Source organism: Typopeltis vanoorti, chromosome 10 (assembly GCF_054136105.1).
Source record: "Typopeltis vanoorti isolate ZY-2024b chromosome 10, IOZ_Tvanoo_1.0, whole genome shotgun sequence".
NCBI classification, from domain to species: domain Eukaryota; kingdom Metazoa; phylum Arthropoda; class Arachnida; order Uropygi; family Thelyphonidae; genus Typopeltis; species Typopeltis vanoorti.
In genome coordinates, this window is record NC_143558.1 from 138,818,451 (window position 1) to 138,843,596 (window position 25,146).

At 35.6% G+C, this 25,146-nt stretch overlaps 1 protein-coding gene across 1 annotated transcript in view; it reads left to right on the forward strand.

Moving 5' to 3' along the window:
* Positions 1-25,146, forward strand: part of LOC150102834 (protein O-mannosyl-transferase Tmtc3-like) — a 325,416-nt gene that overhangs the window by 210,935 nt on the left and 89,335 nt on the right. Inside the window, exons 6-8 of the mRNA XM_090398748.1 lie at positions 6,853-6,968; positions 11,243-11,415; positions 22,864-23,116. Coding sequence (XP_090254874.1) covers positions 6,853-6,968; positions 11,243-11,415; positions 22,864-23,116 — 542 coding nt within the window. The remainder of the gene's footprint in view (positions 1-6,852; positions 6,969-11,242; positions 11,416-22,863; positions 23,117-25,146) is intronic.

The following is a 25,146-nucleotide window of genomic DNA, read 5'->3' on the forward strand; positions in this document are numbered from 1 at the left end:
TTTTGTTTGGAGGGCAGATTAGCTAACCGTTCGACTAGTCAGGCTGGCTAATCTAATCATTTAACTATCTTTCCAAATTATTCTAATAAAATTATCTGGTCGAAAACTAAAATTAACAACATGGAAATAACTAGTTGGAATATCATATTAGATTATATTTCGTATATTATTAAGAGTTAGAAGGATTTTTCTAATTAAATGATCCGACCGAAACAAAATTAAGCCATATGGTATAGACTGTATCTAAAATACAAATAATTTAATTAAATTTTGTCATCTAATTTCTATCATCTTGTATATATATATATATATATATATATATACAGGGTGTTCGGGATAAATTTGACAGTTTCGTAAGGAAAAAGAAAATCTTCTTTGTATCTATTAAATTTAATGAATTGACAAAAAAACATTACAGGCAGAGTTAATTACAATACTATCAACAAGATTTACTCAAAATAACCACCATTAGCATCGATCACAGCTTCAATTCTGCTTCGGAACCTCGAACAAGCTGATGCTACAGTCTCCCTGGGAAGGGCCGCAAAAACTGTTTTAATTTTATCCATTAACTGGGCTTTTGTATTACTGGAAGTGCGATTGGTGTCTTTTTCAACTGCGCCCCATACAAAATAATCCATGGGGTTAAGGTCTGGGGAGTTTGGAGGCCAAACATTTGGACTGGTGAAGTCGTAGAAATTTTCAGACAACCATTTTTGACTTTTCCCAGAGGTGTGGCAAGGGGCCGAATCCTGCTGCCATACATACGGCCTACCATTGGCTACCCTTGTTATCCAGGGCTTGACTACAGTTAGCAACTCCACGAACAAAGCCCGAATTCCAATGCCAGGGTTCTTCAACACCTGTTCCTGCAGATTTGCGAGGAATTCTGCTGTACGAACGCAATCAGATCGTCTGCTAGGGATCTTTCTTCTTGCTATATCCTCGTAGTCACCATTGCAAGTCTCTAGTTCATGCCTGATTGTTTTTACTGTATTCAGGGAGCATTGGGCAGCAGTCGTAATATCCTTATTTTGATGGCGGGCACGAATCATCATGATACAAGTTATTCTCTTCCATGATTCAGGTGGGTTCCAGCTATCCATCCTTTCTGACATCTTGTATATGAATGAAGAAGGGTCCAAACTTTTAAATGAAGAGAAGTGTGTGTTAATACATGTAACTTACGGAAAAATATAATTAATTATAAATATGTCAAATTTATCCCGAACACCCTGTATATATATATATATATATATATATATATATATATACATGTGCAAGGAAGGCAAGGGAAACCACCTTGCTCATAATCATTTCCCTAGTATGGTAGCATATAGCTACCCCCACCAGAGAGAGAGAGAGAGAACGTTTCTGTTGACGGAGTGCTGAGTCTTATCGTTTTATATATATATATATATATATATATATATATATATATATATATATATATATATATTCCATTTATGCAATTTTCTTCATTTTCTCATTTTCTGAACTCATTCCATAGAAGAATCCGATTCACATTAGAACAAGTTAGCCAGTTAAAAAGTTAAACTATTTGGTTTTGATGTTTTAACCTAGAGAAGTAAACAAGTTAGGCCTTAGAAATCACCGGAGATCTTCCGTAAGCCCACACATACGTTATTTTCTTTTCACCATTACTGCTAAATATTAGGTATAATTCACACCCTAAAATGGGAATCTCTGTTTTGCACGATAAGAAAAAACTGAAAGAGACATTTCAGTCTCTTCTGAGTTCGTCCTTAACAGATATTCTAGACTAGAGCACCGCACAAAAGGTACTGTTTTCTGATACATCGTCCAGCCAAATTGCTAACGTTCAGTACGCAGACACATGGTTTCCATCCCATACATCGGAAATCTAAATCTCCACCAGGTTCGCTGACGGAGAGAGAGAGAGAGAGAGAGAGAGAGAGAGAGAGAGAGAGAGAGAGAGATTTCAGCAATATATCCGAATAGTTTACAAGCTTATGCAAATGTTCTGTAGTCTGCTAAGCTCTTCAAAAGACAGCAACCCCTGGTGGTTGATCAATCTTACATGTCAGACAAGCAAAAGTTTTAGAATAAGAAATAAAGAAACATATCCGATATGTATAATATAGAACAGAAGAAAAATCTGGACTCCATGCATCCACAAAACCACATGATTGATACAGCAATCGTGTGACCTTTAGGACATCGTCCTTTTTCATGTAATCTATAAATCTACTGGTGGTGTCATTCGCTTACAGCTTCCTTAACAGGAATTAGGATCTCATATTAAATGATGCCTGGAAACCTCTATTCAGATCTCTCAACATACTATAACTTCATTTATTCCAACAATCACCTACAAACCTCAAACGGAACAGCTGAGGCGTGTTTCATCACTTTTGCCTCGTTTTTGATTGTTTTGTTCTTACAGTTTTTATCCGAGTTTTGTTGCAATTTTACGCCCTTTCTTAACCAACCATCCTGAATCCACTAATAAGTGTGTGAAACTAGTCTGTGCATTTTTAGTTTTAACTTATTTTAACGATTAATACAACAACCGTACTAAAACTGGTTTCGAGAGATGACTTTTTGTATATGTTAAACAGAGTAGGTGATAATACTATCCCTATACTGATTTACAACTGTTTTTTTTTTTTTTTTACATTAACGCATGTAGAGTTTTTTGGAAGACTTTTTTAATGATGATGTCCGGTTTCTTATGTAGGTTTCCTATAAGTTTAGTCCAAGACTAAGCTATACCCTGCGTTATTTACGAGATACTTTCGGAACAAAGGCAACTGAATGTTGCATACTACTGCTACTATTGCTGTTGATGCACTGGTATGATTCTTGGGTTTCGGTTTAATTAGTGTTATTCATTATACGAGTAACTGAGTTTATGGCAGAAGTTGCTTGCTAGTCCAATAGGCTTTGTTGTGCTAGAAATCACTGTCGATGTTTGTGTGGATTGTCAGTAATACAATATAATCTGCTTATTTGACATACTTGACTTTGTGTAAACAGCCATGAACTGAATGCTATTTATGTATATGTTAAACAGATTCGGTGATGATATTGTCATCTTCACTGAAACCATGCCTGAGTGGTTGATTTAGTTTACTTGCTTTACGTAGTTTTTCCATCAAGAATACAGTCGATGATTTTCATGTTCCTGTTACAATACATAAAGAGCTGAGTAGAATATCTTCATGTTTACTTCAATAAGAAGTAAACATGAAGAGGACTTGAAAGTATTGTTAAAATCTTGAGAGAGGACTTGAAAGTATTGTTAAAGGTAGCGAAAGAAAAGAGTGACAGAGTTAGAATGGTGAGTCTGTTACCGCGGTATGACAGAGAGGAGTTTAGAAGGAGGGCCATAATCGCAAATGATATTATGCGGAGGTTATGCGGACGATGTGGTGTGGAATTTGTGGACGTGTGGAATGAGTTTGATGGGCGAAAGGACTTATACAAGATGGATGGACTGCATTTGAATGGACTTGGTGTGCGGAGACTGGAAAAAGTGTTGCTGAATGAAGTGAAAATGGATGTGCAGAACCAGGGAAACTAGAACTACCAAGGAGGGGGGGAAGTGGATATCCAGACATCAGTGAGACAGTTGAGTGTAAAAATGTATATAATGTACCTGAGCCAGCAATAAGGACAAAAATGGGAATGGGATATTTAGAATAACGCATCAAGATAGGGGTGGGACAAAGGGAACACTGCAATTCATGTATACTAATGCCAGGAGTATTAGGAACAAGAAGGAAGAATTTTTGGCCTTGATTGGCTCTTCCTGGCCACAGGTTATTGGCATTAGTGAAACATGGCTGACGGAAGATGATGTAGTTAGTGGGATAGAATGTGTATGTTATAGTATGTTTAGGAGGGACAGAGAGAATAAAATTGGGGGAGGGGTGTTATTGATGATAGCTGATGAACTGCAGCCAAGGAGAATTGAAGTATTGCAGGATAGTGAAAGGAGCTCATTTGAGGCTATTTGGTGTGAGATTGATACTGGCAGAATAAAATATACAGTTGGGTGCTGCTATAGACCAGGTGATGGAATAGATGGTGGAGATGGTATGCATAAACAAATTGTTGAAATGAGTGGAAGGAGGGTAATTATTATGGGGGATTTCAACTATGGTAACATTGATTGGAAGGAGGAGAGGACACATGTGAGGAAGGAAATGGATTTTATTCAATTATTAAGGGATAACTATCTGAAACAGCATGTAATTGAAAATACTAGGGGTGTGAGAGTGCTTGACCAGGTAATAGTATCTGAGAATTTGACTGTAATGAATATGACCATGTTGCCACCTATTGGTGAGAGTGATCATAAGGTCTTGACCTGGGAGGTGGCTAAAGGTGTGAAATTTGTGATTAAGACAAGGTATATGTGGAATTACCGTGCTGGCAAGTATGACAAGCTTAGGAGATTGCTTGGATCAGTGCCATGGCATGTACAACTGCAAGGGCTGGACGTCGATAGAGCATGGGAAGTGATCAAAGAGCATTTACAGGAGGTTATGGCTGATTGTATACCTAAGGTCCGAATAGTGAAACAAGGAGGGGTTAAATGGATGAATAACACCATTAAGCTTGAGCTGCAAAAAAAGAAACAACTATGGAGGGAATTTAAAGAAAGGGGTGACCTGCAGACACACGAACGGTATAAAGTACAGGATAGAAGGGTAACGAGTGTGGTAAAAACAGCAAAAGCCGATTATGAAAGGAAACTAGCTATGCAAGCAAAAGAGAATCCCAAACAGTTCTTTCAATATGCTGCAAGCAAGAAAAAAAACTGTACATGGCAAAATGATTTTAAGGAATGACGATGGTAAAGAGTTCACTGAACCAGTCGATATAGTGGAGTTACTGAGCGCGCACTTTGCAAAAGTATATCATCCAGGTGGTGACGTTGAAAAAATGAAGGAACCATTAGTTTATATGGGAATTGTGATGAATGAAGTGGAGGTGAATAGTCTATTACAGAACCTTAATGTGAATACATCTATGGGATTGGATGGTATACCGGCACGGGTCTTGCATGAAGCGGCTAATGAATTATCAGTGCCCTTGACCATGTTGTTTAATCTGAGTCTCAGGTCTGGCTTAGTCCCGAAGGCGTGGAAAGAGGGGAAAATAGTTCCACTGCATAAAGGAGGATCCAAGACTATGGTTGCAAATTACCGACCGATCAGCATATCAGGAGTCGTTGTCAAGGTCTTGGAGAAAGTAGTCAAGGGAAAAATACAGGAATGGATTGATGAAAATGAGATACTGTACAGAGGACAGCATGGCTTTGTGAAGGGTAGATCATGCCTCAGTAACTTGCTCAAGTTTTATAACAAGGTGACGGCTGAACTGGATAAGGGAAATGGGTTTACAGTGATACTGCTGGACCTGGCAAAGGCGTTTGACAGGATACCACATGGAATTCTAATCCGTAAACTACAACATATGGGAATGGATATAGGGTTGGTGAGATGGATAGCTGGGTGGTTGATGGAGAGATATCAAAGAGTAGTTTATTCAGGAGTAGAGTCCAAAAAACGGCCTGTGACTAGTGGTGTGCCACAGGGTTCTGTTCTTGGACCACTGCTGTTTAATCTGTTCATTAACGATATAGGGAATGGTCTAAGTGGGACAGTTCATTTGTTCGCTGATGATGCAAAGTTGGGTAGGGCGATAGTGAATGCAGAAGATGTCAAAGTCTTGCAAGATGACTTAGATAGATTGGAGTTCTGGACTAAGGAGAATGGATGTCAATTTAATGTGACAAAATGTAAGGTTATGCATTTCGGAGTGAAAAGATTAGCAGCAGTATACCACATTGGTGGAACTGTACTTCAAGAGATTGATGAGGCCAGGGACTTGGGAGTGTTGGTGGATAGGGAGATGAAGTTTAGGGGGCACATTGCGAAAGTAGCTAAATTAGCTCATCAACTCACTTGGTTGTTAAAAAATACCTTGACGAGCAGAGAAAAACATGTTATTGTACCTCTGTACCGAGCCCTGATAAGAACTCATCTCGACTACTGTGCCCAGATTTGGTCACCTCGGTTCCTTCTTGATGGGGAGGAGGTTGAGAGGATCCAGAGGCGAGTGACTAAGATGATAGCAGGTCTATGGAATGCACCATATGAGAACAGGTTGAAGATTTGTGGGTTGCAGAAACTAGTTGATAGGCGAAAAAGGGGAGATATGATTGAGACATTCAAATTGCTAAAAGGATTCTATAGGATTAATTCAGATGATATTTTTGAGATCAGGACTGGTGGTGAGAGAACTAGGGGACACCCATGGAAGCTGGGCAAGAGCGTGGTTAGCAGGGGTGTTAGAGCTGGGTTCTTTACTTTTAGAGTGGTAAATGAGTGGAATAAGCTGCCAGAGTCTGTTGTGGGTGCTATGACAGTGAGCGAGTTCAAGGCAAGGTATGATAGATACTGTGAGAATGTTGAACAGCTGTGTGAACATGATGTTTAGGGCCTCCCTCGATGAGTCTAAGGACTCCTGGAGTAGCCCGTGGTAATAATAATAATAATAATAATAATAATAATAATAATAATAATAATAATAATAATAATAAGCATTTCATGTGCAATTACGTGCAACGCTTCGTTCCTATTTTAGCCTACTTCTGAAGGGGAAAAAAGTAGATGCATTTTTGTTGAAGTTAAAATTATGATACCCAGAGAATGGTGTGAGCGGAGCAGAGTTTTACTATTTATTTATTTTGTTACATAAAAAGTTTCGATATACTGTTAGAAGAACAATTCTACATTTCGTTAATAAAATAAGTTGCAAATAACGCGGCATTTTATTTTATTTTTTTTTTTCCAGATTGGGTTCATATGCTTTTATGTGCTATTTTAGTGACTATGGCAACACTGTCTAAAGAGCAAGGTATTACAGTAGTTGGATTGTGTTGTATATATGAAGTATTCATTGTTCAAAAGGTGAGTAAGTAAAGTAACCGCGAAGCTTAACCCTAGTTTTATCTAAGCAGCACTCTATATTTCTAAACAAACCAACATAATTAAATAATTTCCTCAGTTTTTTAAATTATTGCAATTACAACGAAGTAAGTTGTACAAAAATGCATTTTTCCTTTTTTAATATCGGCTTCACGTACGAGAGAGATACAAAGACTTATGATATGATAGTGTCGAGTTTGAGCAAATTATGAAGGTTGAAGCAAATTAAAACATTTTAGTTATTAAAAAAGTTAGTTTGAAAAAAGTTTATAATTATTGATATATTTATATACTGATGATTACATGATATATTAATATACTAATATTAATACATTTATAGAATATGTTTCTTGCTTTTTTGCATGCATATGGATATTTTATTTCAAGTTTACGTTTAAAATGATTTAACTTGAGATACAATATTTTCACTAAGTATGTAATCACTAAGTAATCACTGAACCCTTTTAATAAATAATATTTCTTTGTTTTTAAACATTAAATATCCGTGTTTATTAAAGAATAAACACGCTACGTTTATTTAAGAATAAATCATTGGATGATGTCTGATAATTATAGAATTACTGTAGAGAAATCATGGATTCATAAACAAAAATATTCATGTCACCATTTTGCGACATCCTCATTTTCTTTTCTTTTTTTTCTGCATTTCGATGACAAATACTTTTCTGTGTGTATATTCTGTAAATTACAGCATGTTTTTTTTTTTCTCATTTTATAAACACAATTCATTGAAATAATGCAATTTCGATAATTAAAGGAATCTCTGTTATTGCAAGTGCGGTTGATGACAAATGATCTTTACAAATTTGACAACTGTCCTTTGTGTCATGTATTCCTCATGACATATTGCCCATGTTTGAAGCTGAGAATATATTTTTATTCTCAACTTGTTCTGGTATTTGTTCTGATTTTCATTACATTTTGCATATGACATCAAATTCATGCCACTAATTATACAGAACAAGTAAGCAAATCGGCCAGAAAATAAAATCCGTGCAGTTAACAGGCATAATACATTGGCTGTATAGCATTGACAGTAATTTAAACGACCTATTTTATTTCACTGAGAGACTCCTTTCATCTCTTCTTGGTATTCAGACAACGAATAGTTTCACTTTTCCCAAGAAAATCCCACATCCATCACAAAACAAATCAGAATTAAACTTCTGGAAATACAAAAAAGCATATTATCTTATAATATCTCATCCACAACGGTAGCAACCCATCTTAACTGTCCAGATTTCGCTCTGTATGATTCCTTCCGTCAAGGGATGATGATTGTGCTTTTGCACAACCCAATATTCCTTTTCAGAAGGAAAGAATACCAGACCTCCCCGTGGCTTTTAGACCTTCCGAGGTTTAGGATTTCCTAGCATTTGTGGACTATTCATCTGCTGTCCCAGTCGTCCACCCCAACGGTTCTGAGAGTTATTCTGATCTCCTTGACTTATTGTCCTTGAAACTTAGATCCGTGAAATCCAAATTCCCTAACATTACTTTCGTCTTCCTTCAGTGCCATCAGGATGAGAGGGAAGGGAAGGATATTTGCTGTATCTAGAGAGAATCGTTCATATCTCCCGACCATAATATATAATGGTTCCTTCAAGTCTTTCACCAATCTGGATTATCTCTTGACTATCTCTCTTTTCAGTTGTGCTATTGGGATCACATCTCTTCTTGGTATTCAGATTTCATCCAAGTTTCATCTCTGGTGGAACTCCCTCCTCCCAGCCATTAACGGCGCCGTTTAATTTGATACAGTAGCAGATAAGTAGGAAGAGGAGGATCTCCGGGTTTTTGCTCCTCTTTCCTATGGTCTAACTACTGTTTCCATTCTCCACATCTACAATTTATCAATGTTGGAGTGGATCCTTCATTCCCCGCTCTATTCAGGATTCCCGCCTGTTTTTGATGATGTTTTCTATGATGTATGCCGGGGTAGTCCAGGAAAAGAAATCCAATTATACGGATCTAACTTGATATCCGTTGCCGATTTCAAGTCACATGAAATCCCAACCTGTGGACCGGTGCCATGAAAAGGTCTGGAGAAACTTATGATGTTGTACTTGACATTTCCGGGGTATTTGATCGTGTTTGGCAACAAGTGCTTCTCGGTGGGTGCGTCCCATTTATCGGTCTGCTTTCCTTTCTTTTTCATTGGTTGATTGCAGTTTCTCTCGGATCTTTCACTACATGTCATGGTAGGAGGTATTCCCGCTTTCAGATTTTCTAACTGGCGCAGGTATACCTAAATCCTCTGTTGTTTTGCTAACCTTCTTCCTCATGTGCATGGGAGATTTTCCGTCACTGGCCTCAGATTCTGTTCGCAGTTTTGCTGATAGTGGTACTCTCCTCTCAAATTATTCGTTAGGCTGGCCTTGTACTGCTCGAATATATCTCAGTCTTTGAGATCATCTATAACAGATGCCCCAGACAATGCGTTCTGAAATCATTATAAGCATTACTATACTGCTTGATATGAAAGCTTTCCCAGACACAGCTGTGACGATCTCTTTTATCTAGATCTTTTTGATGATAAATCAAACATTGGCTGATATGTTTGCTAGTTTTATTATTTTAATGGCTTTTATTATTGGGTATATACAGGAAAAGTGTGCGCAACAAAAGACAGCTTATTAATATTAAAGCTATCTTACATACTTTTAATACTTAAAATATAAGTAACTTAAATTACCATTGATAGAAAAAAATGTGAATTAGAACAATTCTTTTAAAAGATTTCACAAACTTAAAAATAAGACCCAATAAATATATACACTGGTTCCCATAAAGTTTTAATTGTCTTTACTTGTAACTCACTCCATTATGAAGTTGAATGCGAATTCAACTCACCAATGAAAACAAAAATGCTGACCCCTGCTTTGAAGAATTTCTGAAGTGATCACGAAGTATTTCAATTGCAGAAATTCAAAAATTAATATCCTAGCGTTTTTGAATTTCTCCAATATCATGAAATAAAATATCATGCTCAAACTTCACCTAATCTATTCGCAGTCTCTTACTTACTTACTATCCTCTTCCTTCGGGGACGGGGGTTGAGTCTTTCGTGTTTCCACAACAACCTCCCGGAGTCTCGGTTTCTTGCATGGTTGGTGAGCTGTCTGCATGTTTGTAATTCGGAGTTGACCTTTATTGATGTTATTGAATTAGTTCTTAGTCTTCCTTTTTTTTTTCTTCTTTTAATCTTACATACAGAGCAAGACTGGGTTGCCTTTTTAATGGCAGTCTCTCGACATGTAATTACCATTGCAGTTGTCTTCTTTTGATCTTTTCTATTAATGAGTTTGTATATTTTAGTTCTTGTCGCAGAGTTTCATTTGTTTTCTTTTCTGTCCATTTTGTGTTATTTATTTTTCTGAGACATTTCATCTCGAAAGCCTCCAGTTTTCTTATCTCTGTCTTCTTGAGTATCCACGTTTCTGGAGCATATAACACAGTGGGTATTATAATTGCATTATATAATTTTATTTTTAGAGGTTTGGAGATTTTATTATATGTCACTTGAGATTTTTCACAATCTCAAGTGACATGTGGATAATATTCTACTTCTGTATGATGCTGAATTGATTTTCTTTTATCTTCACATACACACAGAAAGTTTCCGTAGCTTAGTAGTATCGAGAACGCTCTTTGGTTAGAAAAATTTGGGTTGCTCGAATCTTGTCTAAGACCTGAACAGCATTTATAAGGGAAGTGTTTTTACAGCTGAAGGTGAGTACTAATACCCTCACGCACGCACACGCACACACCTTTTAGATACCTCGCTGCAAAAAAAAAACAATGATCGAATACAAGCAACTGACAGATCAGCACTAGCCTGATAATTGCTTCGGCTAATAACTCCAACCAATACCTATACCTACATATTGTGGGTATAGGTATCCTTCATACTTTTCCACTTGGAACGTTTCTGAATACTTTTCTTCTTCTTCGATTGATGTTGAGCTCTGTTCTGGTGACAAAGCTTCTGATAAAGAAATTATATCCTGAAACGCATCAGCTTCGTTGAAAACAGGTTTCCTATAATGTAATAAAATAAAAAAATAATTAAATAAACTCTAATGACATGGTATACAGCTTGACATGCCGACCTGTATTGGCTTACCTGTATTGCCAATTTTCCTTGGTATATTATTTAAAATGATAATGCACAGTAATGTTTCAACGATCACATGTAAATACTGTCCACTTATCACTTTTCTTAATGATTACAGCTGAGACTGCCTGATTTACTACACATCGGACAATCCTTGATGGCTTCGAAAACACCTCCACCTCTATGGCTAAGGGATATGGCATTAAGGTTGGTAGTACTGATCAGTGCCGCCATCTGTTTGTTGGTAGGCCGAGTTAGAGTTATGGGAGCGCAACTACCAGTTTTCACAAAGTAAGCATAACCATAAAATATTAATTACTTTCTTTTGAGGGTCACACTTTTATAATCCAAATTACAAAATATTATACATTGAATACCTAATCAATAATTTCCTTACATTTCGTTAGTATACTTGAAAACAAAACAGCATATTATTTATGCAGGATTGAACTTCAAAAGTTTTTCTACCTAGATATTCATAATTTTATCAAACTCATAATTTATAGTTGCTATAAATTAAAATTGAATGGTGTAATACATTCAAGATCCACCGTTGTCTCTGATTAACTGATAAGTCTCTAGGTAGTGGAGAAGTTGACTTCTGTTGACTTTCTCAATTATTTGCGAGAGGACTGAGGTGTTAGATTGTTCGGTAGTATGACTGTAGATTTCTGCCTCCTTTTTGAAACAGGATAGATGTATAATAACTTTCACACGGAGGAATAAGTGCTACGTAAGAAAGATCGCAGAGAGGATACAGGATAAGCATTAATTCTAGAGAGGAATATTTGAGTACAATTGGAAATATGCCATCAAAACCAGAAGACGTTTTGGAGTACAGTTTGGTTTAGTATTTTTCTGATGTCTTTTTGCCGGAAAAAAGCACACAAAACATACGGCGCTCAATTTCTGGTATAGAAAGAGGTGATTTACCTTGGTCACCTATTCAGGAATTGGAGGAAAAGAGTGATGCAAGGAGGTGAACTTTATCTTGGGTGCTGTAACAGTCATACCTTCTGAATGAGGGTTTTAAGCGCAGGTGAACAGAAGTTATATCCGATTACGTTAGCAAGACACCAAAAGGCACGACTTCCATTAAGAAGGCACGTTTTCTGCTAGTGACCTCTAGGAAGTCAGATTTAGATTTTTTCAGGATTGACAAGCATTTATTGCATGGTTTAGCATGAGGATAAGTACAAAATAGTGGGATTCTTAATGTAAGCCATCCAGTAAATTCAGTGTTTTTCTTCAATGATTTTGTATACTTTCGTTTGAACCAGTGCTTGAAAAGAGGACGAGAATTTTGTATAGAAAGGAGAATAAAGGCCCTCATGTGAGTGAAGATACTTCTGTGACTCGCTCTGATCGAGTATCTGGATCAGAGAAACAGAAGCAATAGTCAGACCATGGAAAAGAAGAGTAGAATTTCAGGAAGTCGTTCAAAACACAAGGTTGGGAGTGGTTGGAGGAAGGGCATTCTCTGGGAAAGAGAGAGAGAGAGAGAGAGAGAGAGAGAGAGAAAGAAAGAAAGAGGCGCACAATAGTTTGATTTGAGTAACCGAGAGGAGAGGTGAACTCTGCAGTGTATCTAAAAAGGCGAACCAGTTAAAAAGAAAACATCAGTATTGTGAGAGTGAACAGGGCTATCAGGAATTCTGGTAAGTAGATAAAAGAATTGTGTTAGGTCATTGCTTATATCAAAGACTTCCGCATTTCATTCAGCTTGGTCGATGGTATTGGAAACGTGGAGCCAGATAGAGTTGTGAACATTTAGGTCAACCTACGAAGATGACCTTACTATTTGGATAGATGGATTGCAGGTAGTTGAGTCCGGAGAGGAGGATGAAGAGTATTGAGAGACTCGGAATTTATTTGCTTTAAAAAAAAAAAAAAATATATATATATATATATATATATATATATATATATATATATATATATATATATATATATATATATAAGCATCGCATCGCATACGACCTATGACTGAGCACCTGCATCGCCAATCCATGATACCTGTTATCTCCTCTTGCTCGGGCAAACGAAGTAGCGCTCGGCCTGCCCGAGCAATACTTCGTTCGCCTTGTGTTCACAGCGGTCGTTATTCCTGAGAGCTATAGGGTATTCCCACCTTATGTGACCACTAATTCATAAGTAGTATAGAAATAGAAGACACGACACAACATAAATAAAAAAATGAATTTTAATTAGATTTTTGGAAATTTTTCTAGTGTTTTTTTTTTCTCTGGTGGTGCCGTGGTCCCTCGGCATTCCCTCTGGGTGCTCCATTGTATGTATATATATATATATATATATATATATATACGTGTGTGTGTGTATCCCAGTTTTTTAGAAGCTGAGGATGCAATGGCTGTGACGCGCTAATGCCATGATAGACATGATGTCAGGATATTTCCAAGAGAAATCTCATAATTTCTGGGTAATGTGAGAATGTTTTGAAAAATAATACTGAGAGAAAATGTTTTTTTTTCTATTTTTTTCTGAGAAATAAGACAGAACTGGGTGAGATCAGAATTGAGAACAGTGATAGTTGATGTTCTGTAGGTTGAGATAGTTGTGTAGAATAAGGTTTATGAAATGAAAGGGGGGGGGGAAGTACAATGTGCTGTCATCTGCAAAATTGTGTATTGGTTGGAGGTTAACTGAAAAGGTCATTGATATATGAGACACTCATTTGCCAAATCGATCAACTGCACAAAATAAAAAGTAGAAAAATTTGATAATATAATATTCATCCTTTTTTAAAATTCCTATTAAAATTTAAATTCAAATAAACATTGTAGCTTTTATCTAACGACATATAAAATGTACAAAATAGTATATACCTGGAATAATATTTATTATTTTAATCATTTTTCGCATAACTAAGGAAGTTGATCGAATTGGTAAGCGAAAATATTAACACGTTAAGCTCCGTGTCAGTCACCGACGATGGTTTTCCGTTGAGGCCGCGTCAGTGATTGGTGACAGACGATATAAAATGTAATAAAATTTATTACATTTTATAATATTCTGATATTAAAAATTAGCCTAAGGTGACGTTATTTTTAAGGCTTATTTATAGTATGGCTATTTACAGTTTCTTTATCTCGACAATTTGTGAGATGAGTAGCTAATTTCTTTCGAAATTCTGTAATAGAAAAAATTTTTTGGTTACATTTTTAAATAAAATCTGTGCGGTGTAAACGAAAAGTAAACGAATTGGTGTTGACGCTTAACATGTTAATTGTATTTCTTTTTTTTTTCTTTTCTTTCTTTCTTTTTTCTTTTTTTTAAATTTCGAGTAATTGTTTGATATGTACTGTTGCATTAAAAATTAGTTAACTAAATTCTTATAAGCGTTTCAATTGCATTATTGCAACGAATTACTTAAGATTATGGAGTTAATCACGTTGCCTTCTGAAATAAATAATTTATTATTCGACGGCCCAAAAAATTGTGATTTGGTGGTGTTAAGTCTAATTATTAAGGAAATTTATTTTAAATATAAAAAATTAAGCATCAATGAAGTGCTTTTTCATTAAAATTTTAAAAATTCAAAAAGTGGAGTTAATCACTTTGGCCTGTGAACGGCTCAATAGAAGGAAGATGGTTGGTGAGAGAACAGAACCTTGTGGAATCCGGCATTAGTTGAATGGTGAGAAGATAAGAAACATCCATCATCACATATAGTGTGCGTCCAGGCAGAAAACTGGCAATTCAAGTGCAGAAGTCCTGCGTCCTGGATTTGATTGATGGGCAATGAGTTGATTCATAACTTGTTACCTTCTCCAAAGCACCACAAACTCTCACCATTAATGCCAATTGGCGTACACCAAGTACCATGTACGTGTGACTTGTCTTACTATGGACAAAGAGGAAGATTATAAATAAACGTATTCTCAACATCAAGACCACATCTGCTTTATCAAACCTCACAAACTGGCCTTGCACAACATGGAATCAAAAAGGCTAACCACAACATCCAGTGGCAAAACGCCAAGCTACTACATAGAGCCACATATAAACATGAAAATTTATATAAAGAAAGTACTGAAGCCTTACTTCATAGATCTAATCTTAATCGAAATGACTGTCTCGATTTTCCTAGTTTGGGAAATTGTCATCCACAATTTTATTCAATACTTTATCTACTATATTTTAATTTAATTTAAGAAATTTTAATCTCAGCCCGGAAGTTTTTAATCCATGGATACGCGATTGTATACGTAGAGGTATTCCAGTTAAGCTCGCTTATTACTGTTTTTTTTTATTCAATTCCTATTGTTGTTCGTTGTACTGATAATATCGTTCATATAATAAAAAGTTATTTACTGTGGCATACCTATTATAATATAATTATGGATAACCCACAGGTTGCACTATATATATATATATATATATATATATATATATATATAAATTCAAAGTCGTTAGTGATGGCAAATGCTTCCGCATCTCTGCCTGCAAAATCTGTACAACTGGAGGAGGAAAGCCAGTTTGTGTTGTGGACTAAAATCTCCTGGTAGGATGATTTTTCTGTTGGGAAAGTGAGACAAGGAGAGGAAATTCAAGAGCTCAGAGTGGTTGGTGGCATCAGGGAAGCGATAAAGACAGCAAATTTATTTGTCTGAGTGAGGAATATTTTCAAACAAAGAAGATTAAAGTTGGACAATTCTAGGTTGGGTGCTCTCTGGCAAGATATGTCGGCGTGGTTATATGCTCAGACGCCACCTTGGGTCGAAAGGAATTAAACAGTGTGTAGTTTGGAATATTGAGATGAATAGTGATGGGGAGGTAATATTTGAATTTCTGCCAAAAAGAGTAAATGGGATTTGGTAGACTGAAGATAGTAATGGACACTATTAAGGTTGGAGTTGAGGCCACGGATGTCAGTGAAATGGATATCCAAGGTTATGTGGGGCATATATTTGACTGTGAGGGTCTTGCACGTTTCTATACAGTGTCATACTGGTCTCCATGGTAGTTCCTAGCGGCGTCACTTGATTTTTGCACTAATTTAACTAGCTTGTACTCGATGATCCAACTGTTGTCTCCAGTTTGGCATTTTTCTTCAAGTTGTTTTTTAAGATGACGTCCTTGTTCTCTCTCTGGGCGAATGTTAGGGCAGGTCGAGCATGTATACGTGACTGGGGAAAGTGTCCTATCTTTTATTTATGAGTCCGAAAGGATGGCATTTGACGATATCTAGCATCAAAGTTGCATTCTCCAGCTAATTTGAGGATGTCTTCTTTTAGTGATTTACCATTTTCAGTTGGAAAGTTCAAAATAACGGAGTTGAAATTCGTGTCGTATACTGTTGATGCGATTAGATCGCTGAATTCGTTAGTTGGCAAAGGATGCACTTGCGTTTAGGTGCCGATCATCAAGTAGGTCAAGCTTATCTTCCGGCGTTCGGATTTTTGAGGAGAAAGTTTCGTTCTTAGTATTAGGGTGCTGTTCAAGGTTTTCTACTCGTTTACTCAAGTTCAGAAGCTGTTTTACAGAAGGGTCACAGCGAACAGAAAAAGGGCTGGTTATATTTTGACCTCATGTGGCAATAGTTTTAATGGAGAAATCCTACGACTTCGATTCTGTAAACCACATTATCCTATCCTAATACATAATTCTGTCTTTTAGAAAAGGAAATAATAAAAAAAAATGCTGAAAGAAAAACCCAGTTTCAAGCAATCGACTACTAACAATCAGTGTTGAGAGGGAAAGTTTTTGCATTCCATCGAGTGGGGAATTTTCGAAAAACAGTATGATATGGATTCTTGCAGAAGTCCATTCTGTGGCCGTTTTAATTTTAATAAGTTTTAATCTTCATATAACACCACCAACTCTAAATGGCAGAGATATTATTTCAATGTGTCTGAATGGCCTTATTATTTCACTAGCTTGTACAGTATTTGGCTATAATGAAAGTATCTTTTATGTCAGTAACTTATTTTGCTTTTCATAATAGGTTTCCATTGAAGAGTGGAATGTTTATATTTTGACTAATTCTCATATAGAAGATGGAAACTTAGAAATTCCTCCCGTTAAGTGTTTTGTGCTACTTTCGCAAGACGTTTGTCTTGCGAAAGTAGCGCAGTTTGAAGATGTTATAAATCGATGCCGATCATAAATCAAACAAAATAACTCTAAGATTAATCGCAAGGCAAAATATAAAATTCGGAATTTATGTTTACTCTCTCAGTTTCCGTCCTCTCCCACGAAACTAACCTTGAAACTAACTTCTTTATTAAAGCAGTTATTTAAAAACAAAACTGAAAAAAAATGACAGATTTTTATATATTTTTATGTTTAAATTTCAATATTTAAAGCTTGTCTTTGGCTATTAATAGAAACGAAACACCGAACTAAAATTCAAATTATGTGTCTAATTTTTTAGATTTTTCATATTTTTTTAAGATGTCCATACCTCGTGGATATAACATATTTCCGATTAGCGTTACTTGCACATATTCAAGTACCATACCATTTTAAGAAAGGACTGATTGTCAATGCTGATATGTTGGAGAAGGTTACCTGTACTATTGGCAACAGTCAAGGTATGTCATTCATTCTCTTAGAGAGAAAATGCACATGAATATTACTGAGTTCTGAGTCTCTTTCGAAGCGGACCTTTGGATTCTATAAGCTATACAGGATGTTTTAGGAGTGGATGGATACTGTCTGAAACTACAGCTTTCAACTGAAAATAAAAGATCATAACTGAAAATTCCCAATTTCAATCCTATAAGTTCCAAATAGTAATTTTTTTCCAGAAAAAAGATCCGAAATTTGTTCCTCTCTTCATTCAATCTACAATATGAATGATGTTTTTGAGGACAAGATGTGCTAGAAAAAACATCTTCCCTTTCTATTCACAAAAACTCCAAGCAGTAGTTATACATTACTAACCAACAGATGATCACTGATTTATTGATATTTATATCGATATATCTGTATATGGGATATATTTATGTAAATCTGTATATGACGTTTCATATATATATATACAGTATATATATATGTGTGTGTGTGTGCTTTGTTATATTTTTAGGATCATAAAAATAATAAAAAATTAAAATTATCAAACATTCACAGATATACTTATCGAACTTTTATAACCGTTGCATAATTTACTACAGATTAACAAAGCCAACGATTTTTGCAAACCTCTACAGCGGCTTCATCATGCATTTTTATAGAAGAAATGAAGAAAGTAGTTAATGGTAAAATGTTAAATGGTTAATGGTAAATAAATCATTCGAAAAGTACAATTCAACTTGAAGTAAATATGACTGCAATGACCTGCGCCATGTGTCAGCTATCTCTCTGTAGAGTTTGCAGATATTGTTGCAAAAAGTTGTGTGATACGCTAAATTCTAAATGATATCTGGAAACCCTTGTTAAGGGAACCATATGAGTGAATAACAAAGTGGATTCCTTTTTGTCAAGAAAATGAAATTCTTCTAAATAGGCTATGGTGGATGTATCACATCAAACAGCGTGATTTATAATCAAAATATGGTGAGCCAACACAAACTTTCTTTCCTTTTGTACTCCACGTTATCGACATATTATTTCTTTCTCACCTCAGAATTTTGACTTGTCTGGATTACGAGGGTTGTCAGAAAAGCTCGGCCTCGACCATAGATGGCAACAGTATCGGCACGATTTCTGTTTCTAAGTTGGTACATCTCTCATAAGCATCCATTTGAAATTGCAAGTCATTCTATCAAGTAGTTTGTTTTATACAGCTGTCTGAAGGAAAAGTGTTGTCCGCCTCCCTTGAAATGGATAAAATTGAGTATCGTGCGGTTATAAAATTCTTTGAAAAAGAAGGTTTAACTCCAAAACCAATTCATTCGAAGTTCATAAAAGTTTATGGGCACACTTATCCTTCGTTTTCGACAATTAAGAAATGGGCTGCCAAGTTTAAACGTGACCGTACCAGTCTTGAAGGTGATCCACCTGTAGGATGTCCAAAAAGTGAAACAACGCCAGAAATCATTGATCAAGTGCAACGATATGGTATTAAATGACCGGCGAGTCAAAGTGAGTGAAATTGCTGAGACTATACGCATTTCAAAAGAACGTGTAGAATATATTTTGCATGAAGAATTGCAAATGAAAAAGCTTTGCGAAAGATTTGTTCCGATTTTGCTATTTTGTGCTGATTTTGTGCGTCGATTTATTATTAAGAGTAGGATTCATCATTACATACCAGAATCCAAACAGCAGTCCAAATAGTGGACAGAAGCTGGTTGTTCAACGCCAAAGAAGACAAAGTCAGTTCCATCAGCTGGAAAGGTCATGGCATCGGTGTTTTGGGATGCTAAAGGCAATTTGTTTATTAATTATCTTGAAAAGGGTAAAACAATAACCGGAGAATATTTGTCCGATTTTTAACCAGGCTAGACGAAAAAATCCATGAGAAAATACCCGGTTTGCAGAAGAAAGAAATCATCGTTCATCAGGACAATGCACCTGCCCACAAAGGTGTTTTGGCAATGGGAACATTAAGGGATCTGCACTATGAATTGTTGGAACATCCTCCCTATTCCCCAGATTTGGCTCCCTCTGACTTCTGTCTTTTCCCAAAACTAAAACTCTTCCTCGCTGGTCAGCGTTTTCCTTTGAATCAAGAGGTGATTGCCGCTGTAGAGGAGTATTTTGCAGATCTTACTGAGAACCACTACAGGGACGGGAAATGGCGCTGGAGCATCGCTGGAATAAATGTATTAGTCTTAAGGGAGATTATGTTGAAAAATAAAAATCATTTTGAAATTATAAATTCGTTTTTTCATTGTTATGCCGAGAACGTTTCAGACCACCCTCGCACATAAGTATGACTACAAGAACATGGTATCCTATTCAACTGGATGGAGAGATCATAGGCGGCTTGAAATGGGTCGGATTTGTCTGAAAGGTTCACGATTTTTTGAAAGTTATCGTGTTATGTTCTTTGAGAAGGGCAGCAATATTGATTGACACATTACCAATATATGTGATATGGAAATCGAGTCAACAGTACTCTACATTGTGGTTTTGAAAAGGAGGGTAATCTGAAAATTTTATTTTACTATCTGTTTTTTTTTTTTACTATTCATTAAAAACCCAAAAAATTTGAAAGAGTTAAAAATTCCTCCTTAAGTTTGTTTTCTTAAGTCACAATACAAGTCCTTTTGTTCTCTAGTGCATTTTGCAACGGCTAAAAAAGTTCCCTAATACTTAGATCAGTTTTAATAGTCGTAAAGTGCAATTAAAATAATTACTCTAATTTCGCGATTACTTCTTCATAGATAGAGTAGATAAGAATTCATTTGGAATTGTTCGGAATAATTCTTCTTCTTCAAGTGTCATCCCCTAGAAGGAGGTTATCAACCATGTCACGGAACTTTTTTCTTTCTTTTGCTGCTCTGAAACATTTATGGTACTTCAAGCCAGTCCAGTCATTCATGTCTTCAAACCACATTCTCCTGGGTCTCCCTCTCCCTCTTTTCCCATCCAATTTCTCTTCTAATATTAATTTCTGAATGCCTTCTTGTCTGGTTAGATGTCCAAAATATTTAAGGTTTCGTTCTTTAATTATTTTGATTAATGATCTTTTCATTTTTGCTTTCTTTAAAACATCTTTCTTTTTCATTTTCTCTATCCATGGTATTTTTAACATTCTTCTGATGGTCCACATTTCGAAAGCTTCTAATGTTTCTCTGCTTCTTTATTTAGAGTCTAAGTTTCACTGTTGCAGAAGTGTTGACCAGATATAGCATTTTATTAATTTTTTTTCTTTTGTCTGTATTAATGTCTCTGGATGTTAGAACAGTTTTCATATCAATAAAGGCTTTTCTTGCTATCTCTGTTCTTCTTTTTATTTCTTTAAGGGAATTTCCTCGGCCTATAAACATTTTGTCCCAAATATATAAAAGACTGAACCTGTTCAATTTTGATTTTGTTAACGGTTATGTTTAGTTTCTTATTTATTGGTTCTTTTGATATAATCATGCACCTTGTTTTCTTTAGGTTAATAATTAATCCCATGTCTAAACTTCTGTTGTAAATTTCCCTGACTTAGTTTTGAAGATCGTCTTCAGATTCAGCTATAAGGACTGTGTCATCTGCATACCTGAAGTTGTTGAAGTTCCTACTCCTGACTTTATACCCTTCAGTTCTGAAATAATTTTAAAACCTTGCTCACTATATATATTGTACAGTAAGAGTGATAAGACACATCCTTGTCTTACTTACTTGTTTTTTGATTTCAGAGTTGTCAGAATATGCATGTTTATATCTTATTGAGATCATTTGATTCCAGTATCTATTTGTAATTGTACATAGATATTTTCCTTTTAACCCGTTGTTCTGTAGGATATGTATTAATTTCTTGTGATCTATCGAATCAAATGCTTTGGTGTAATCAATAAAGCAAAGATATATGCTTTTCTGGTGTTATGAAGGCTTCTTTCACATAATGTTTTGAAATTGAAAATTCCTCCTCTTGTACCTTTGTCTTTTTGAAAACCTAACTGAGTGTCTTCTGTTTCTACTAACAAAGTGCCTTTTATTCTTTATAGGATTATTCTCAGTAGTAATTTTGTAACATGGCTTGTGAAACTTATTAGTCTATATTCTGAACATTCAAAAGTTCTTGGAACTTTTGGAATAGTGACAAAGATGGGTTTCCTTAGATCATCAGGGATGTATCCTGTATCATAGATGTTATAAAAGACTACCATTAGGTCATTAAGTGGGTTTTTATTTACTTTCTTTAACAATTCGATAGGGATCTTGTCAGAGCCTGGTGTTTTATCTGTTTTCATTTGACTGAGAGCGTATTCCGTTTCTTCATATGTAATTGGCTCACCATCCATATTTTATATATCTGGTGCGTCTGTGCGATCAGAGTCAAGCAGTTCTTTTCCATATTCTTTCCATCTTTTTATGATATCTTGTGTCTCTAGTAGGATTTTTCCATTTTGATCTTTTATACAGGGATTATGGTTGAAATTTTTCTATCTATTTGTCAGAGCTTGGATTGACTTATACATTTCTTTGCTATTGTAAAGAAATGCTTAAGCCAATGCATAATTGTGTTACTATTTCTTGTCCAATTCCTCTATTTTTTTTTTACATTTTTCATTATGCTACTTGTCTTTAGCGTTTAGTCCGCGCGGTTAGCCTAGTGACTTTGCGCTTCGCAACCATATGCCTGGGGAAGGAGTGTCCTAGGTTCGATTCCCGTCGGAGACGTGAGGAGCTGAAGGATCTTCCTCAGTCATAGCCAAGTTAGCCGGTCTTGGGCGCGGGCAGTAGGGTTTTTTCCGCCAGTTTATCTGGTGTTTTTCATCCCGCAAGCAGACAAACCGGCCCCTTGAACACACAGGGATACAGCCAAGAATACCTTGAGGCATAGGAGTGACCATTCTATCCTCGTATTTCGGTTACGAAATCCAAGCATGCTTGGAAGGTTATGGGCCTTAAAGGCCTGTTAAAACCATTGGGATAGATAGACTTGTCTTTAGCCTTCCCACATTCATTCGGAATAATTAAAGATTAGGAAATTATCTTCATAAATTACAATAATTTTTTAGAAATTCTTTTTAATAAGATTGGATTGTATTTCAGATAATAATAATAATAATAATATAATCTTGTAATTCAGATAATAATCCAACATAAAATACAATTTAAAATAATGCTAGAATATGAAAACTATATGTACCAATTCAAGTTGTATTTCTTTAGGTTTGATAATCCTGCTGCTGCTTCTGATATGCCTGTGAGACATCTTACGTATAATTATCTGATTCCATTAAATATTTGGTTACTGCTATGTCCATGTAATTTGTGTTGTGACTGGACAATGGGAACAGTGCCCCTCATCGATTCGTTTCTTGATCCTCGCAACATAGCGACATTTACTTTTTACGTTGTGATAATTGTTTTATTGTGGCCAGCTGTTTTCTCAGAAGATGTGCATTCCAGAGTATTAATAATGGTAATTCATTTATGTTCATCTTTAAAAAAAATTTTAAAGTAATTTTTGGTAAAAATTTTCAATTTTTTTTTTTCTTGATCGAGAAAACATGCTAGCATAAGAGATTTTTCATATTAAAAGTGTAACAAGGAATATGTTGTACGCCAGCATGTTTTATAATTCTTGCAAATTAGTTACTATAACTTTCTCTATTAATTCCTAAAAATAAATAAATAAATAAAATGAAATATTTTATTTATCTGATATATATATATATATATATATAAGCCGAAATTTGAAATTATTTTGTCACGTTTTTTGTCTCTTCATTGTTTTGAGCCGGGTTAAGCCGATTAAGCCGTTAAGCTGATAAGCCGATAAGGTGATAAGCCGAAATTTGAAAGGTTTTTATGTCACGTTTTTTGTCTCTTCATTGTTTGGAAACGTCCAACAATGTGTTTGCCTTCATGAGATAGAAAACAACAATTTGTTGGACGTTTCAAAACAATGGAGAACCGGCTTACCAGCCCGGAACTCGGGGGTTGTATATATATACTTGATAGAATACGTACTACACTCATTAGAAAGAAACGTGTAAGACTTATAAGAAACATTTTTGATTATTCGGTTAAACTGTTAATTCAAGAAGGTAGGTAATGTCTCTGATCATAACTAGTGTTACTTCATGAATATCGTATGTATTTTTGGGTCGATTATGCCGCATTACGGTGCAGATTAAAACTAGAATGTATTTAAGATTTAGGGGGGAGGGACTACTTACTCATGAAAACGACAGGAAGGACCACTGTAAAAATTCCTCCTGTTTTAGACTGGGTTCAAATCCATGCCTTTCCAATCTAAGGACGAATGAAGCGGCGCCATAGTGATTGTGTTATAGAGAGAGACAGTAATTCCCAAATTCGAACATATAAAATGTAAGACTGATTTTAAAGAAATGCAAGGAATCTTGATTCGTTCTTCTAGAAAAATTATTACATGTACAATTCAATGACGTTCAGAGAAACAAAAAAAAAAAAATACTGCGTTTAAAGCAAAGTTTTATTGTCTTCTACCTGTCTCTCATGCCTAATTTAATAAATTAGTTGCAAACACAATAATACCCGTTTAAGAAAGTAACGGTAACCTCCAATGCCGGGCAAAGAATGTCGGTTTAAGCCCGATAGGACTGATAATTCTTTATGGATTATATTCGATCATAATATTTCAACTGTAAAAATTGGAAAAAAATACTTTCTGTGTAAGTCGCTAAGAAAAAACCAATTTTTACCTCAAACCCTTCAACTGTTAGGTAAATGTTGAGATTTAGTGATAATACTCTGTAATAAAGTGGCACATCATATCTCTATTATAAATCTTTATAATCATAAACACTTGTGAATTTCTCAATACAGAAACCAAATTCTTCATTTCACAATATTCGAACGTTTTATCTCGTCCCTTTTCAGCAATGCAATTTGTTGGGTATAAAATAACACTGCACATGCTATTGCTTAGATTTCGTTTGCAACCACTTCATAGGGTTCATCTTCATACGTTTCCTCCTCCTTTTTCCCACAACGGAGATGTTGAGGTAGTATTTGTAATGGTTATACTGCTAAGTTTGTATGTAAAGTACATGCACTGTAAGCGTGTGATGAACAAGATTGCAGTGTTGTGACCGTGTTAGTTCGTAATAGAACGGAGGGCGGGAAATTAAACGAAATGTTTGGTTTATACGAGTATAATGAATAAGCAAGAAATTCCTTTTGGTTCGGAGTCGTCAGATGATTCAGCATTTCACTGCAGTATCAAACTATTGGTTCAAAGATTATGCAAACCCTCTGATTACTCGTACAGTACTAGCTTAGTTTTACAAGATATGCATTTTTGTGAATCGATATAGTAAGTTGATGGGGGGGGGGCACCTCTAATGTAGCACATTCTATAAGTGAATTAAAGTGACAGGCAAGATTTTATTTTTAAGAATGATTAATTCCGGAACAGTTATTATTTTATTTTATTATTTTAAATGATTTTTTATTTCTTTACTT